The 18,310-nt window shown below is 42.1% G+C and overlaps 1 protein-coding gene across 5 annotated transcripts in view; it reads left to right on the forward strand.

The window, feature by feature from the left end:
• The window catches only part of EBF1 (EBF transcription factor 1), a 413,838-nt gene extending 395,952 nt beyond the window's left edge, over nt 1–17,886 (forward strand). For all 5 annotated transcript variants that reach the window (XM_017864540.1, XM_017864536.1, XM_017864537.1 and 2 more), the window contains exons 13-16: nt 738–915; nt 1,572–1,751; nt 5,625–5,819; nt 14,671–17,886. In XM_017864540.1, coding sequence (XP_017720029.1) covers nt 738–915; nt 1,572–1,751; nt 5,625–5,819; nt 14,671–14,702 — 585 coding nt within the window. In that variant the 3' untranslated portion in view covers nt 14,703–17,886. The remainder of the gene's footprint in view (nt 1–737; nt 916–1,571; nt 1,752–5,624; nt 5,820–14,670) is intronic.
• Nucleotides 17,887–18,310: the final 424 nt, after the last annotated feature.

Below are 18,310 nucleotides of genomic sequence, written 5' to 3' on the forward strand. Positions count from 1 at the left end.
AAAAGGTGGTCCATTTAAAACTAATCTTTAGTGGGAACATACTTCATCATTGAAGAGGAGAGTTGCTGGTGCTTTATTTTATTTCTCTCAGGTTTTCAAGCAAATTTAGGAAGAGAAAGAGGGTTTAATTTTTTCTCCAAAAAGTATAACAAGGCCTGAATAGTATTGCCTGCTTCTGTTTCATAGAACTTCATGTATAAGATTCACATAGCTTAGGAAACTGAGTCCGACAAACCATTCATGTAACCTGAGTCAATGTCTGGGGGACACAGTCGCATTAATACTCAGGAATGCAGGTAGTCATCTACAACCTTCCCTTAACATCAACAGGGGAGGTGAATTGCAGCCTCTCCCTCTCCCCCTGGGTAACCTCAGACTTCCTACACGTTATTGGGAAGAATGGAAAACCTCATGGTGCTGTCCTGTATGGACTGTAGGGCAGTATGGAGGCATGTTAAGATAATGGACTTTCAAAATCAGACAAATGGGCTTATGAATCTCAGCTCTGTTCTTAAATAGGTGAGCGTCCTTAGGTGCGGTTTTTGACTTTCCAAGCCTCAGTTTCCCCATGGCATGATGATGGTGAGACTACTATAACAGGTTTGTCAGGAGGGTCACAGAAGTTAATGCAGCTGACCATTGAAAACCCTGAGTACAGTGCCTGGCACTGGAAAAAATGGTAATTATTGGGAATATGACTGGGGACAGCTAAAGGGGATATTCCTTTGACTTTTCAGGAAATCATTCTGAAGAGAGCAGCCGACATTGCCGAGGCTCTGTACAGTGTTCCCCGCAACCACAACCAACTCCCGGCCCTTGCTAACACCTCGGTCCACGCAGGGATGATGGGCGTGAATTCGTTCAGTGGACAACTGGCTGTGAATGTCTCCGAGGCATCACAAGCCACCAACCAGGGTCAGAAGCTTGCTTTTCTCTTCCCTCACACGTTTTCCCTCTCCCTCCCCAACCTTAAGCACCCCATCTCCTCATTTATTGGTCATGAACAATTTTTACATTAAAGAATTATTTTCATCCCAAAAGGGAGATTCTTAGTTTGTGTGTATAAGATATTATTGTACAATGTTGGTCCTAGCTATCATTCTGGTAATCTAATATAGGGGGCTAGAAAGGATGCATGCATTTAGCCATCTCTCTACATTTAACTTTTCACCATAAACCATGAATGACAGATCGCAAAGAGGGATGGAATTAAAGTTTTGAGGGCCCAAAGCACATCATTCTTGCCCAGGGAATAGGAACCTGTTAACTCCAGGGTACATCTCTTAGATCGGGATTTATTTCTGCTCTAAAATGATAATTTATAGGCCCAGCATTGCCACTTCTCATGGCCCTGCTAAGTATTTATGATCTCCTAAGAAATGTGTCTTTTGCTCGCTTCCCATTTTAATCACAGAGCTAGCACCACCAACCCACGCACATGAATCACCCAGTCCCTTCCCTCTGGGTTGTGGCGACGGGGCCAGAAACAGAGACCTTCCTTTCCCCGAGTCTTCCAGGATTGCCACCATCCGAATGCCACCCTCACCCCTGGTTTTGCCCTCACCCCTCAGGTTTCACCCGCAACTCAAGCAGTGTGTCACCACACGGGTACGTGCCGAGCACCACTCCCCAGCAGACCAACTATAACTCCGTCACCACGAGCATGAACGGATACGGCTCTGCCGCCATGTCCAATTTGGGCGGCTCCCCCACCTTCCTCAACGGCTCAGCTGCCAACTCGCCCTATGCCAGTAAGTAGAGATGCGTGTCCTGCGTTCCTTCATGTTTCGCTAGAAGAACTTGGCATCGTGCCATGTGGCCCAGTGGGCAGGGCTTCTCAGTCTGAGGGCTCCTATCTTTCCATCCTGCAAGGCACCATCTCCAGCAGGAATCTCCGTTCTCCAGTGCTCACCTTCCTTCCTACAAAGTCTCCCTAACAGTCAGAATGTTGCTACCATCCAAAGCAGCTGTATGAGGTCGCTTCAGGAACCCACGCTCTGAGTCAGGTGAAGATGGGTTGACTCCCACTTCTACCAGTTACTAACTCCCACCTTTACCAGTTACCACCAGCTACTCAGGAAACTGAGGCAGGAGGTTTGCTTGAGCCCAGGAGTTCAAGGTTACAGTGAGCCATGATTGTGCCACTGCACTACAGTGCCTGGATGACAGAGCAAGACCCTGTCTCAGAGAAAAAAAAAAACAAAAAAACCCCATAAACAATGAGGACACCATATTTGTCATCTACATAAGCCTAAAACATCTATTAGTTTTGTCTTACTTCATCTGATTAGCTACATGAAAGGAGGCAAGTTCATTTCCTCTCCAAGCCTCAATTTTCTCATCTGTAAAATGGAGAAGGAACTAGCACAGACCCCATCCAGTGTTGTGAGACATAGATAATGCATACAGTGAGCTTGTCCTGATTCCTGATACATGGAGGCACATTTAGTAAATCTAATAATCATAATAATGCAAAGATAATAACATGTGGTGGTGGTGGTGGTATAACATAGTAACAATAGTCTAAACCTTAACCTCTCTCCCTTCAGTTACATGACTCCTTTATTTTTTAATGCTTGGATTTTTCCCCTTCATTTGCGTTTGGTGTATACTTAAAACAACAACACATCAAAACACTTTTTTTCCAGAAATCTGGAAAGATTAAAAAAAAAAAGGAAAAGAAAACCACATACACATACAAAAAATGTTCTTTGGTGCCTTGTCCCTGCCTTAAAGAAGTCTGCCTACAAAAAAATTTTGGTACGTTTATATTGCTTCTAAAGAACCTCAGAGAACTGCCCTCCTTATCTATAAAGTGTCATAACCCATGTCCTTACAATCTCTTGATCTCTCTCTGACTTTGAAGTTCATCTTGGGCATTGCGAGTGACTCTTCTGATGTGCAAAATGTGGCCAAACTCTTAGATATTTGTAGAAGGACAGATAGATGTGCCATTAAATAAAAGAATATTCATGATTTCTTACGGAGTCTTCGCTAAAAATACTACAAGTGATGCCCTCTCTCATAGTGAAAATATGGATTGTTCTAGCTCTTTGAAAGAGGAAAGATCATTCTTGCCCTTTAAGAGAAGTTATTTCTGAAAATGTACTTACAGACTTTTACTGTCTGCGTGAATTTTTCTGCTCAAAGTCCACAAAATTACACATTTCTACTTAGTTTGGAATCAGCAGTTTGTTGAACATTTACAACTCCCCAAATAATCTGTATATATTACGTCTGTCTACTCACGAGTCAATGTTTAGGATCAGTTTCACATTAGATTTTGATTTATCAAAAGACTGTTTCTCATAGAGATCTATCATTTCAGTGTTCTCCCATTTATTCAATCAGAAAATGTTTTGATCATGACCTGAAAATTAAAAGGTGGCATTCTTAATTAAATCAATAAACTAATAGCTATATGGTAGCAATTCAGTTTAGGGGGTTGGATTGCTCTCCTCAAGCCTGTGCAGACACTCAGCCACTTCAGCCTGAGATTGCATCTGTCAGACTGTGAAACTTTGAACATTTAATTTCCATTAATTGATTTTCTCAGTGCTCACAAATATAGTATTAAATTCTCAAATAGGCTCTCAGATGGGACGGTTTTATCTGCACAAATGCAAATAAAACAATAAACACAAAGCCCAGTTGATTTGAATTTTTGCCTCCGTAATATTTAATTATTCATAAAGCACTCATGTTGAAAAATTCCAATGGAATAAAAAAATAAGACATTCCACTGGTGAACACACTTTCTGGTGTGGTGGCTGATAACTAATAACGTTATAACAAATGGAGCTGCTTGACTATATTTTACCCCTTCCTTTGTTAACTGCACCTCCCCCTCCCCGCCCCAAAACTCCCCACCTCTAAATACACATAATGATCGCATTTGCCAATGAAATTAATTGCCTTCCTCAGTGAACCAGCAGGATTTCAAGTCTACGAATATTTAAAAATCAAACCTCCAGTGCAGGAGTTTTGCAATTTAAATGGGTGTTATTATTGAGCGTATTTTCACATTTACAAATCCTAAGAGATGTATAAAAATGCTGGCCTCATTAAAAGAAAAAGTACAGTTTCGAAAATGTTTGTGAAAACTCGGAGGATGGCGGCTCTGCGTTCTGCACCATAAAGCACTCAGTGCATGTGGATTGGGTAGTGCCTTGGACTGATTAGAAGGGGTCATTTTCCCCTGATGGCAACTGTTGCCTATGACCAATTGGATTCCCACTTTCCAAAGGATAAGGCCACCCAAACAGCTCTTTGGACGCTGGTGGGCTCGTGGGAACGAGGCTTTTCCCCCTGGAGATCTTTTTCCTTTGCAGGGTAGCTTAGCAGAAAGAGCTCTGAATTTGGGCGTGATTCCTTGCTTCAGCACATTCTAGCTATGGCCCTTGGGCTAGCTGCTACACTACTTTCTGAGTCCCAGCTTGCTTCACTTCCTCGGTTTTAAAAAAATTAAAAAATAAAGTGTGTGATGGGCCCTTGATTTAAGATTGCATTGCCCATGACAAGATGAAAAAGACGTGAAGATTCTTGTGAATGATAAAACAATATCTGATGTTTTATTAAGTTGTGTGAAAAAATCATAAAATAGAAGAAATATCTAGGATACATACTTTCCTGCAGGAAATGGAGGAAATAGAAAGTGAGTATATGAAAATATTAGTCTTGACTTAGTGTATGTGAAATCTCTGTCTCCTAAAGTAACCCAGAGATTATTAGCCTGGAACAAAAGATGAGAGCCCAGGCCAAGAGGATCCTGGTGGGTAGAGAATGTACATCTACCAAGCTCTTTCATATCCCCAAACTGCTAGGTTTTCTCTGAGTTGCCAGAGTTCTCCCATCATTGGTTATCTGTATTCCCTACTACTACCAAACTGTGAGTATTTATGTAAGGCTCTGATCCTACTGCTTATTAATTCCCAAACATTCACATATATACCATGGCAGATATAAAGAATTTGGAACTTTTCTGCATTTTTCACAAATGCTGCATGTGGCAGTCTGGTGGCCATCCTCTCAAGCTGGCCTCTTCCTGTTCCCCCTACCCCAGCCCCTTTCCTAGAACCTTAGTTTAGGCTCTACCTGGGATGCATCCCTTGACACCTCTTCTATGAAGCCTTCTCTGATTTCCCTTCCCTGCCTCCACTGAGATGACTATGTTCATCTTTGTCACTGTTTTGTGCTACTCTCACCCTCTTAACAGGGTGTTGCACTTTCGTTTCCTGGCCTGGAATACTCTAAGGATGGTGGCTCTGTGTTCTGCCCCATCAAGGCACTTCGTGCATTTGGATTGGTTAGTGCCTTGGGCTGATGACCAGGGGTCATTTTCCCTTAGTGGCAATTGCTGCTGATGACCCAGTGCCTAGCACACTGCCTGGCACACAGTGTCCCCACAATAAACACATAAAAGATCCCCAGTAATGAAAGGTAGCACATGCTAAGTTCTGTATAGCGAAAGTGGACAACAGCCTGCGAATTCAGGGAAGGTTTGTGCTGGAAGCATTGTCTGAGCGGGGTGGGGCAAGGTGGCTGGGTGAGGGATGGATCTGAGCTTCTTTGCTTCAGGATGCCATGAGAGGCACTGATTTCTCCTTTCTCATTGACCCTCTCAGTAGTGCCATCCAGCCCCACCATGGCCTCCTCCACAAGTCTCCCCTCCAACTGCAGCAGCTCCTCGGGCATCTTCTCCTTTTCACCAGCCAACATGGTCTCAGCCGTGAAACAGAAGAGTGCTTTCGCACCAGTCGTCAGACCCCAGACCTCCCCGCCTCCCACCTGCACCAGCACCAACGGGAACAGCCTGCAAGGTAAGCCCCAGGCCCCACCTGCCAATCCAGATCCAGTGCCCTGACTTCACCCTCCCAGGGCCTGAAGCAGATGCATCACTGTTGCCAAGGGAATCAGCCTTGGGCCCTGCCTGATTCTCTCTGCCCTCATCTCTTCTGTTCCTTTGTGTTTGCTCTCCTCAGCCCTGGCCCTTGGCCCTTGGCCCTTGGCCATACTCATCTCTCCAGTCCTCTTTCCAACTTCAGCAATTCCGCTCAGGTCCGGGATTTGCTTGGGAATACTGTTTCTACTGACTAACAGCATCATTTCTCTTTTCTCCTCTTTCACTCCCTATGGTCGCCATTATCAGATCAGTCTTTTGTGGACTCTAGCAAGTTCTCCAGTGCAGGGTCTCTCCCGGGACTGGCCTTCTCCTGAAGTAGGTCACTCAACCTTCCCTTCCTGTTGCCTGTGTCAGAGTGAACATGTGTGGGGCTGACAACAGGGAGGGGATGAGCCATAACTTGATCAGAGCCCTGAAGTTACAGCATCATAGACCAAAGGTCAAAGACTTCCTACTGGGATTAAGAAACCCCAGAATACCACTAGAGTATTCTGGTTCATACTAAAATTGTTCAATCACTTTCCCACCATTGCATATGGAAAATAAAATAGTTGCTAAGAGTTGAGATGACCTTTTCATTCATTAAGAATAAAAAGTTACCCACCTTTTAAAACTGAGCACACCATTTCTAACATTTTTCTTATGAGCTCAGCACTGTGTTGTGTGTCATATTTGAGACCTGCGCAACCCCATTCATTGCCCCCAGCAGGACTGTGTGGTAGGTACTCATATCTCCTACTTGACAGATGAGAAAACTAAAGGTTAGAGAGGTCACGAAATTGCCTGACTTTTAACAGCTGATACATGGCAGAAGCTGGCTTCAAACTCAGACTCAAACATTCATCTCCTAAATACTTTATTACTCAGAGGTGGTAAAAGAGACATAGTTAGGATTCCTAAGGCAACTGGTAGGGAGATAAGATTAATAAACTCATCGACCACCATTTATTGAGCACTGAACAGTGTACCTGGAGCCGTCCTATGCACGGAGCAGATTTTATACCATTTAATCCTCATATCTTCCTAAAGTATGAGAGCTACTATGGTCTTCATTGTGCAGATGATAAAATGGAAGCTTAAAGAGGGTAAATATCTGACCACAGACATAGTTGGTTAAACAGTGGAGATGAATGTAAGTCCCATCAGAGTCTGTGCCCTTAAGCCCAGCCATACAAAGGTTCCCACAGTGCCTTCCCTTGGTGGCTGGCACCTCACTGATGGAGGTCAGCCTGGAAGTCAGGGAGGGGTGAGGAAGGCAGTGCACATATCTGGGATGTCTCAGCTCTGTTTCTTATGTAGAAGTACATGCATATTTACACTTGTCTACACATACTGTGTGCTGGATGCTTTACACTGTGGTAAGCATATAGTGATTCTCCTGAAGACCCTATGATGTCAGCACTAGTCCCATTGTACAGATGGGAAACTTGAGGCTCAATTTGATCCAGGTCACATGGCTAGTAAATAGTACAGCTAAACTGGAACCCAAGCCATGTGACCCCACAGCCTGAGCACCCAATCACATTGTCTTTCTGCCTCCAGAAGGACTCTTCAAAATACTCCACAGAACCCTGCTTGCAAATCTTCCCAGCACAGCCAGACTCAGTGCCCCACAGAGCACGCTGCTCTTCCCCACTCTGACACACAGTGGCAAATCCATCTTCTTAGAGGAAAGAGGAAAAAAAAAAAAAAAAAGCCTGCCTGTGCAACTACATTTCAGGCAATATTACTCATGATAGAAAATGCCCACCCCCACAAAGTAGAGCCACCCATTCCTGCAAATCTGATTCTCTTTCAGCTAAAAATAATGCTTTGTCACCCTCAGTACACCTCCAGCTGGCAAACTAGGGATATAATGCTTGAGCGAACATAACTTATAATAGGTTTAAATAATGATCATACATATGGAAAGCAGAAATTTACCATTCTTGAGCTGCCAATCTCAGCCCTTGCTAAACATAGATTTGACATCAGAACCAGATATGATGGGGTTTATAATCAGCAGTTGAGGGGAAGCACTGGAGAAGAAAAGGCCCCCGCTATTGGAAGGTCAGCGGCTCTATCACAGGCCAATAGTGACAGAAGGGGGCAGCTCCCAGGAGGCCCGATGTCTTCTCATGCCCTGTGGTCCTAGGAGGAAGCAGGAAGTGGATGGAAACAGGGGCTGGGCTCAGATCGTATGACTTCCTGGGTTTCAGGAGATCTGGTTATCACCTGAAAGCCAGGATCTGGATGAGGGTATGTGCGTGTTTAAGTAATGATGAAATGGCTTCAGGACAGGGACTCAGACAAAGTTTGTACATTTGTCCTCCCAGGGATTTTCTAACCCACTTCTTACCCAATTACAGATCCCAAAAGTACAGAGACTGTCCCCATTTCTCTGAATAACCGCCGAGTCTGTGCCTCTCGGTCACCTTTCCTAACACAGGGCCACAGCATGAGAGGTTTGAGGTCTGACTCAGGGACACACCTCTTGCTGGATTCACTGTCGTGGATGACACTGCCCTTTCCTTCTGATTGAACAAATGTCAAGGGGACTTTTCTGAATTTTCCCCTATCCCATGCCCTGACTATTGAGCATGATGAAACAACAACTATAAAAAGAATGGCCTGGGCGTGGTGGCTCACACCTGTAGTCTCAGTACTTTGGGAGGCGGAGGTGGGTGGATCACCTGAGGTCAGGTGTTTGAGACCAGCCTGGCCAACATGGTGAAACCTCATCTCTACTAAAAATACAAAAATTAGCCGGGCCTGGTGGTGTGGCCTGTAGTCCCAGCTACTAGGGAGACTGAGGGAGGAGAATCGCTTGAACCTGGGAGACAGGTTGCAGTGAGCCGAGATCGCGCCACTGCACTTCAGAGCAAGACTCTGTTTAAAAAAAAAAAAAAAAAAAAAAAAAAAAAAAAAAAAAAGAAAAAAAAAAAAAAAAGTTTTGTTTTGCTCATACTGTCGTATACCAAATATCCCTACTTTTGAGATGTCAGTGATAGACATACAAATAGTTAAATTAATGTAACCATCTCACTTTAAGCTCTTTTGTCTGCCCACTGTGCCCCCAGGTGCTGGGCTGGTAGGTGGGGCTCACACTCTGGGACTTGCCCCTTTACCCTCTGCACACAATCTCCAGCAGGGCAAAGAGGACCCAGTCTTAGATGAGCAGCACCAGTTTTTCAGGGCACTCTTGCTTGCGCCACAGAAGTTTTCGCTGAGAAAGGTGACAATCAGAATTGCTTCATCTTTAACTTTCGAAACTCTATTTCTACCAGAAAAAAAAAATGGATGTAGACAGGTTATGGAATCGGTGTAAGGATCCCTGAAGTGTTTTATTCCACCTTTTTCCTTTTCAATGTTACAGTAGCACCTACTTCATTAGGACCCACCTAGTTCAGAATTGTGATCATTAAGACAGGGCAAGTGACTAGGAAGTCTTGGTTAAGCAAATTGCCCATGTAAACAAGATTAGAGGTGCCACATTTAGGCCATTTAAATGTTTTCAAGGCATATTTACCTCCAACTACCACTCTGTTAACTGTACATGGTTCTGTTTTTTAAAGCCGACTCCTAAAAGACCTCTTCCCCATCAGTGCTCCCTTAGTCTCCTCTGGCTACTCCATGCATGTTTATTCCCCAAGAACTAAGCACTGCAATGTCACGTGGTGGTGATAATGGTGAACACAGCCACTGACTAGGAGGGTTTATTCCCAGCCTGGCTCCCAACCACCCTTAAGGTAGCCTGTCTATTGTCCCTCTTATACAGATGTGGAAACTGAGACTGAAGCTAAGTTGGCTTGTCCCCATTTACACAACTAGCAAACAAGGAAGCCTGGGATTTAAGCCCAGACAGATTGACTGGACTATGTTAAGCCCCCATGCTATATTACGTTTCTATATTCAAGCCACTAGGTTAGGCCCATGAGGGCTACAAAATCCTGCCCATAAAATCTTTCCCTGTATTAGGGGAGACATGACACCAAAGTAAATAAGGAAGATCTGTCTGGGAAAGGCTGGGCACCCAGCTGTGGAAGTACAGAGGAAGGAAAGATGAAGGAGAATTCAGAACAGATTGCCTCCATGAGGAGCAAGTGGGATTCAGGCCCAGGGAGATGGGGGCAAGGAGCACTTTCAGCAGAAGGACTGAAGACAACCTTAGCCAAGAAGCAGAGGCAGACATGTCCTGGATAACATGTGGTGTGAACAGTAGGATTCACAGATTCTATCATGATTCCAGCTGGCTTTCTCTCCCAGGTAGATAAAACGTTTGAGAAAGTTACCATATATCTGAGTTGTGGTTGTTTTTTTTTTTTTTTTTTTAAAGCAACTCTAGCCTCAACTTCTGGAGCCTCACAAAATGTCTTGTTAAAAAATAAAAATATGGTAGTCAAAACAATTTGGAATGTGGTGCTCCCTGGATCAGTATCTTGGACATCCACAATTAAAGTCTCTGGGGCATCCTGCAGTTAAATAAAAATGACTATTTCACTTAGTTTGCCAAACTTATTTGCCTACAGAGTCCTTTTCTGCATGTTAAGAACACTTAATGTCATATGAAAACTTTGGAAAATGCAACTATATTTTGGATTTAAAAGAAAATGCAGAGATACCTCTTTCTACTCTTATGCAGGGGAAGCAATTGGTAAATCCTGGTCCCAGACTACCTAACTGTGTCTGTTTTCCAGAGCCAAAGACTTGAGTCACCAACTATGCTCAATCTTTGTCCATAGAGATGTCCTCTTCCCTTCTCCTGAGACCTATGCTGCTTAGAGCTTGGGTTTCAGGCAATTGAGGTCTCAGAGGACTTCATTATTCAAGAGAGAGGCATCCCCAAGAAGGCTGTCACATGCCATTGGAACCCCCGCTGATGTAGTGATTCCAAACCCTAGCCATGTCCTGGACAGTCTATGCATGAAAATTAACAAAAGGCCAGAGTAATTTCACAAAAATAGTATCCATATACTGATGTTTTTCTTTTCCACCTTGCTGAAGCTCCGGCTGGCTCTTCTCAACCCTAGATATCATGCAGCCCAGGACCAAATCCTATGGAATTGTCATTTTTTTCCATGCACATATTCAGTCGGTGCAAGATTTACCCACTCACTTTACTCACTTACCCCGCTGTTCCTGATTAGCTCATAATTTTTTTTTTTTTTTGGAGACAGAGTCTCCCTCTGTAGCCCAGGCTGGATTGCAGCGGCGCGATCTCGGCTCACTGCAAGCTCCGCCTCCCAGGTTCATGCCATTCTCCTGCCTCAGCCTCCCGAGTGATTAGCTCATAATTCTTACACATGTGGTGGTTTGGGGAAGACCACATTCCACCCTCTCCAAACCCTCCCAGCTCTGCAGAACTTTGTTTTGTCTTTGTTTTTATCAAAAATGTAGAAACGGTAATGAAAAATGCATTGTCTCTCAAAGCAATAGTTTTCTGAGCTTCCGTCAGAGAACGTGATCATCCAGCTGCTGGGGAAAATGGCAGAGCCACCATGGTCTTGTGATGTCCTGGCACATGGTGTTGAGAGGGTGGTGTCCTCATGGGGATCTTTATGCACTCCACTTGGGCAAGTTAGCATGCCAACGGCATTTCTGGAACATTCCAAGCTCCAGACACCCATCCCTCTCACCCACATAATGAATCTTCAGATTGCAGCACAGATATAAGAAAAACAACTCCTAAAACTCAAGATCATTAGGCAGTTGTGCAGTGAGTTTCTCTATTAAAAGGGCCTCTTTGGAGGTATCTAGGCTTAGAAGCCACAGGCAGGGACCTTTTCCCATAATTTACTCAACAGCAAGGGTTTTGCCCTTGGAGTTGAGAAAGTCATGATTGGGATTTAGAGAACTGTAACACTTTGATGTTACATGCAAAATTCTGGGTGTGGGCAACATTGGTCTTAGAATGTTCCAGAAATGCTGTGGCATGCTGTCTCGCTCAAGTGGGGTACATGAAAATTCCTCATGAGGACACTTAGCACCCTGTACTAAGACATCACAACCTCTTTTGAAGAGAGGTTCCACAGCTCCTATTAGATGCTCAGAGAAGTCTGTGGGCCGATGAAGGCGAAGTAGTAAAGTAGGAGTGGGCCAAACCCACCCCCTAGACCCATATATCATTAATTTCAATTTTTTGCTGTCATGTATAAACTTGGCTATTTCATTTAAAAAAAAAAAAACAAAACAAAAAACAAATTCTACATCTCCAGCTTCTCTTGAAACGGTTGAGAGTATCAGTGGCTGTGAGCAGGCATTCCTGCCCAGTGGCATTTGGTGGGAGCTGAGTCACTGCCCAGGCATGCCCTTGGCATCATCACCTCCATCCTCACTTCCCCACCCAGGGGATTCACTCACTCCTGTTCGCAGCCTGGGCTCTTGGGGTGCTGGAGTTTGCAGCCCCAGTAGTTCAAATTAAAAAGTGCTGTTAGCTATGAACTGGCACATCAGTTACCTTTGCTTTAGAACTTTAAATGTGGCCCTAAGTGGAGGCTTAATCTAGTTGATCTAACACATTATTTGGGTACCAAAAGACTGCTTCGATATATATTTTTTTTAATTCTGGTCATTCGAATGGGATGTTTTCACAGTCCAGCTGATAAATGTTGGCTGGGCCCACCAACCAAATTAGCTTTTTCCTTTGCTTTGAATCATATTGATACTGCCTGAGTTGTGTGACTATACTATAGGGAACTGCTCTTTAATGCCAGGCACGCAGATTAGATTTTGGTGGAAAGCAAATGTAGACTTGCACCTTTTGCTACAGGCTTAAAACTCCTGCTGCCTTTAGTAAAGTTGCCTGGACCTACCTCCAGCTCGGATGAAAAGATCCCTGGGGAGGCAGAGCCATGCTGGGCTGTCACACAGCAAAGATCCCCTCCTTGCCTTTGGAGCGATAGCATCTCGAATTCTCCAGTTAAGGCTTGGATTGAAACACTGGTTTCAGTCAAACCTAGGGCGCACTTGAATCTTAGGGGGACTGCATTTCCAACTGATCCCAAGTCTTCGGGGGTTTAAGTTGGTCTGCATTTGGCAAAAGACAACTTCCTGTTTCTAAGAAAAAAAGGCTTATGAGGGCTTACGGAAAGGACTCCAGGAGTTTTTGGGCTGCAAAACGGCTCTTGCAAAACAACATTTGGATGATTTACGTGTAAATGAATCAGAAACATGTGGATTGAATTTCCTTGTGAATACAGATGGGTTTAAAATTAACGGAAAAGTGTTTGGCAAAATACTTTTGGTTTTGTTTTAATTGAATCTAAAATGCCAGGGGTGGGGGTGGGGAAGCCAGAGGAACATGAGGGTCTCAGGGCTAAGAGCCCCGGGTAGCCTCCCTGTATCCACTTGTAGGATTTGTGGTACTGGGATTCGTGTTTTTTGTTTGTTTGTTTTGTTTTTTTTAAAAAGGCACATTCTTCCAGACATGATCATTAGTAAACGAAGAGGGCCACTTCCTAGACGCAGTCATCACTGACAAGAACATTAATTTACATTTAGATTTGCCATAAAAAGAATACAATGACTCTCTCTGCCTGACAAGACACTCAACTGTCATTGGGAGCCAAAGACGGCTGCCCCTTGCTTATAATGGCAGCATCTCTCTCACCTTGACATGTTTCAAAGTTGCCACCCTGTTTTAATTTTCTTACAGTTATCCTTTTATTCTTCCCACCAATCACACAAAGTGTGCCACATGGGATGGTGCCTATTTGATATAAGAGCAAATACAGCCCAGAGAAGTTAAGCAATTAACATAAGGTCACACAGCTAGTTTAGCAGCAGAAGTGGTGGGTTAAAAATCCCAGCAGCTAACCTCTATCAGGTCCTCACTAGGAGCTGAACCCAGGCTAAGCACTTTGCATATATCATTTTATTCACCTCTCCAATAACGCTAAGTGTTGCTGTGATTCTAGCTACAGAAGCTGAGCTTCATAGCAGAAAAGCCAGAGATAGGACTCAGGCCTATCTGATTCTGTGTTCTCTAAATACCACTATCTGCGACCTCCTAGCTCTGAACGCTTTCAACAATTTTTGGTTACCTCAAACAGCCTTCTTTTTCCCCCAGGATCTCACTCCAGCTTTCCCAGGCTACAATTTTCTAGGAAATATGGTCAGATCATTCCCAAAACGTTGAGTGAAGCCGTGATATGGAAGACATTCTGCAGTTTCATGCAAACCTGTCTTCTCCTCCCAGCTATGCTTTCTCCCAACTTTATATTCCCAGTGAACAAGGCCTGCTGTAGCTGGCATTTCCTTCTCCCAGCTCAAGGGCCTAAGCAAAGACATTCAAGATTTCTGCTTTGTGGCTCAGTTTTTGTGCTAATACAGAGGACAGGGAGAGCCATATTTTTTGTAGAAATTGCATGCAGTTCGGATGGACCACTTCTTTATATTTTAGATGTGAAGGGGAGGGAAAAAAGAATGACAAACTGAAAATTCTCACTACTTTGCAAGGTTCGAAGCTGCAACTTTCGCAGTGGTATTCAAACTATGCAACTTTCCAGTTATGCCTTAAAATTGAAATCAGATTTGGAGGGATGTTTAGGATATTTTGTTCTTTTAAAGACACATGCCCATGCTGATTTATTATAAATTTTAATAAAGCACATGTATATTTTATAATGAAAACTCATTCCAGAGAAGATGAGAGCAAATTTGTAGTTAATATTCAAACAACATAGTTGTGTGTGGGTTTGTTTTTTTTTTTAATCTTTATTACTTTTCTCAGTGAGAAGTTTGGATGAAAAAAAAAAAAAACCATTGACTTCTGTCTTCTCTTTCCATAGCGATATCTGGCATGATTGTTCCTCCTATGTGAAAGAATTGCCTTGAAGAATTGTATTAATGAAGAGGTTGGATTCTGCTACAGAGAGTAATCTGATACAAGTCCCAGAGTGGAACTTTTAACTCAGGCCTTTTTAAGAGGAATCACAATAACTGCAGATTTTTAAACAAAATCACCGAGCTTGCAAATACTGAAATTGGAAGAGGGATCTGCAAGTGCAGAGTGTTGGTTAAAGTTGTACCTCCCAAGTATTTGGGGGGATATATTTATTCTGTATTGACAAAAGCAAATCCACTTTTTCTTTTTCTTTTTTTTAAGCTTAATTCTGCAATCATTTGTCTTTTATAAACCGTAAAGCTCTATACAAGGGACACTATAAATAAGACTCCATGTTTTAATTTATGATGTTTTTAAAGCTGTGTAAAGGAAGAATGAAGTGATGATATTTACAAAAAAGGAAAAAAAAGAAAAGAAAAAAAGAAAAAAAAAAAGCTTGTATGGGACAGAATAGGAATGCCAGTTAGATTTTTTAGAAAAACTAAGGGTCGGCTTTTGCGCCTTAAAGCATATCAAATGGTAGTTAGCTCAGACAGTACATTTTCAATATCTAACTTAACATGCCACCCCTTAGCAGTGCAAGCTTATTTCTCTCTTTTGTATTGTTGTCTTAAGTAACTGTGTAAATAAATGCAGCCTGGAAAGTTAAAACACGATGTAAGTGATCACATTTTCCCCTCTACTCGAAAATCCAGTGCCTCTAGACAGATTGTTAAAACTGCATATTTAAATCTGATCTCATTCTTTCCTTTTACTTAAGTCAGTTTCTTCTGAAGCCGATGGCCTCTTGAGAGCTTGGTGGCACACATACTGTGTGAGAATCTCCTTTGAGACTTCATGGAACAGGGTCCAGGCACAGAATTCCACACTCTGCCCTCCAGTTAACAAGCCAAAACCTCACGTACACTCCCCCATTTGCAAGTTTAAAGAAGTTTACTCGTCCTAAATGCCGACTTCATACCTATCTTCCAAAAGCTGACAAAAGCAACATGGAAGGTATTTCGATTTTCCCATTCAAGATACTGCCTCTATCAGTCGACCCTTACCATTTGTAAAATAATAGATTAAAACAACAGGTTAAGTGCTTTGGAATTAAGAGTTAAAGGGAACTGAGGGGGAAAGGAAAAGAAGGTTGAGACCTCCAAAACATAGTTTTCTGTTCTATAGGAATTTTTGCTCTCGTTATCTGGGAAGTGTTCTTAAAAATAAGAATTAATAGCAAAGATGCAGCAAAGCTCTGAGGATGCATTTGCCTGATATTATTTTCTTTGCTCTTGTGTTTTTGTATGTAGTTATAAATACTGTAGATTTTTTTGTGATTTTTTTTGCCAAAGTTGTTGTTCTATTTATACATTTTAATGTCTTAAGACATTTTTTTCAATATCACAAAAAGATTTTACTGCATATTTTGCAAAGAAAAAAAAAGCTCACTACCTTTAGCTTGCACATACTTGCAAAGTTAATTAAAAGGCTTTTTGTTTTAAAGGGGATTTTGTAAAATATCCATATAAATAATGTATTTATCTTTCAAATTTGTACATTGCTTTTCCCTTCTTCCTCTTCCTCCCACCCCCAATTTATTTTATTGTGTATGTTTGCTATGTGAAAAGTGCGTATTTGTTTGGTCACCTACACTTGTATTAGCTGTTTCAATGTGATTTTAAACATTTCATTTATAGTTATTTTAGTATTGTTATAAACCATGCTTCAGTTTTTTTAATTTCCACCCAAAAGTCATTGTCTATTTTGTATTATTTGTAAGTTAAGAAGTTTTTTCCAATATATGGCAAAAAAAAAAAAAAAAAAAAGAAGCATATTATTCTTGTAGTATTTAGTTCAGTAGATTTAAAAAAAAAATGTATCCTTTGCTTTGGAAGCTTACAAAACAACCCTAATGCTGTTTTACTCTATTAATATGCATGGAATCTCTCCCTTTGGAGTGACGCATTTTATGCATTAAATTCTAGGGAGAAACTTCATAGAAATCAATGAACATACTTTCGTTCTTAAGTCTGCTTGTATATTTCCTCTGTCTTTCACATAAATATAAACCAGCAGATTGGATGCCTTAACAATGCAAATCATATTCATTTCACTTGTACATTGTAACTGTGCACCAGAACTGTCAGTCATCACTAACATTCTAAAAAAAAAAAAAAAAAAAAAAAAAAAAAAAAAAAAAAAACAAATCGAAAAGCACAAAAGAACTGTTTTGTTACCTTAAGACAATGTAACTTTTTCTAGTAGAGCAAGAAATCATTTACAACAATGCTGCAACTGTGCATGCCCCCATATGGATTTTGCAATGGTTTTCACTAGACTGTCAGAGTGCGATTTTATGGGTTGGGGTGGGTGGGGAGGGGAGTTGTGGGAGGGTAAGGGAGGGAGGAAAGCTGATTTTCATGGTGAGAAATAATAATGATGATTAATAATAATTAAAAAACTGGAAAACGTAAGCAAGGTGGACGCATTGCTTCTCGGTACTCAGAAAGGTTATCTGAATTTGCGTAGTAAGCACTGGCCTGAAGATGTACACAAGTTAAAGCCATATTTTGTCTGGTGAGCCCCTTAGCTGTTTCTGAAGGAATGAACGGTCAGTCGGGAAGGTGTCCGGCTTAGACCTTGACAACAGACGCTACCCATCTGTCAGCCATGTGCAGTGGTTAGAACTCTTCTTGAAAGTCCAAAGAGCCTTTAAAATGTGTATAATTTGTGTTTTGTTGCTTCTATTTCTATTGATTAGATGAAAAGACATTCTGGCCCTCTGATCCTCTTTCTTCTCCAGAAAAGTTTCACAAATAAAAGATGTTCCCCTAAATACAGAATATGGCTTTAAGAAGAAAATGAAATAAAGAATTAAATTAAGATTTCAGTGTTGGGGGAAAAATACAGCTTCTGGATGACTGGATTGCATAACATTGCCCTGGCCTCACATTGTACTAGGATGCAGCTTAAATGAAGTCATCTCTAAATCTACTAACCTTTCACCTTCTTATCAAAACTTTTTGAATAGACACACACTGTACAGTTCAATTGTTAGAGAACCTAACTACTGTAGAGATTGTTATAATTTTTTTTTTTTTTTTGCAAAATTTCAAGCTGTAAAAACTTTTCAACTTTCACAATATTTAATTAAAGTTACTTCCTGTCTGTGATGGCAGCTCCTAGTTGTGTATTCATTTCTCTATTTCAGATGAGCCAAAGTCCAACATAATATAAAAGGTCTGTGTTTGCAATGACTCAGATCAGTCATGACACCCAGTGAAAAGGAATTAGGGTAGTCCTGGGACACCCTCTTATGTAGGTCCTTGGGGATTTGCTAATCTGGGATGCAAATTAAACACGCGCAGCGTACTGCTGCCCTCTGCCGGCGGTAGCTGGACGTGCACATGCCCGCACTGGTCCACAGAGGAGCCAAGAGCCCCCAACTTCAGCAGCCAAGCACTGAGATCCTCCTGCGTCATTGAATTGTGAATCCAGGAAGTGGCCATTCTAGAACCCCTATCCTTCATGCTACAAGTCTGAACCAAGCTTTTCACACACAGTGCTAATTAATCCCAGCAAGTCTTCTGGTCAACTAATTG

The sequence above is a fragment of the Rhinopithecus bieti genome, unplaced genomic scaffold (genome assembly GCF_001698545.2).
Source record: "Rhinopithecus bieti isolate Rb0 unplaced genomic scaffold, ASM169854v2 scaffold_76561, whole genome shotgun sequence".
Taxonomy (NCBI): Eukaryota; Metazoa; Chordata; class Mammalia; order Primates; family Cercopithecidae; genus Rhinopithecus; species Rhinopithecus bieti.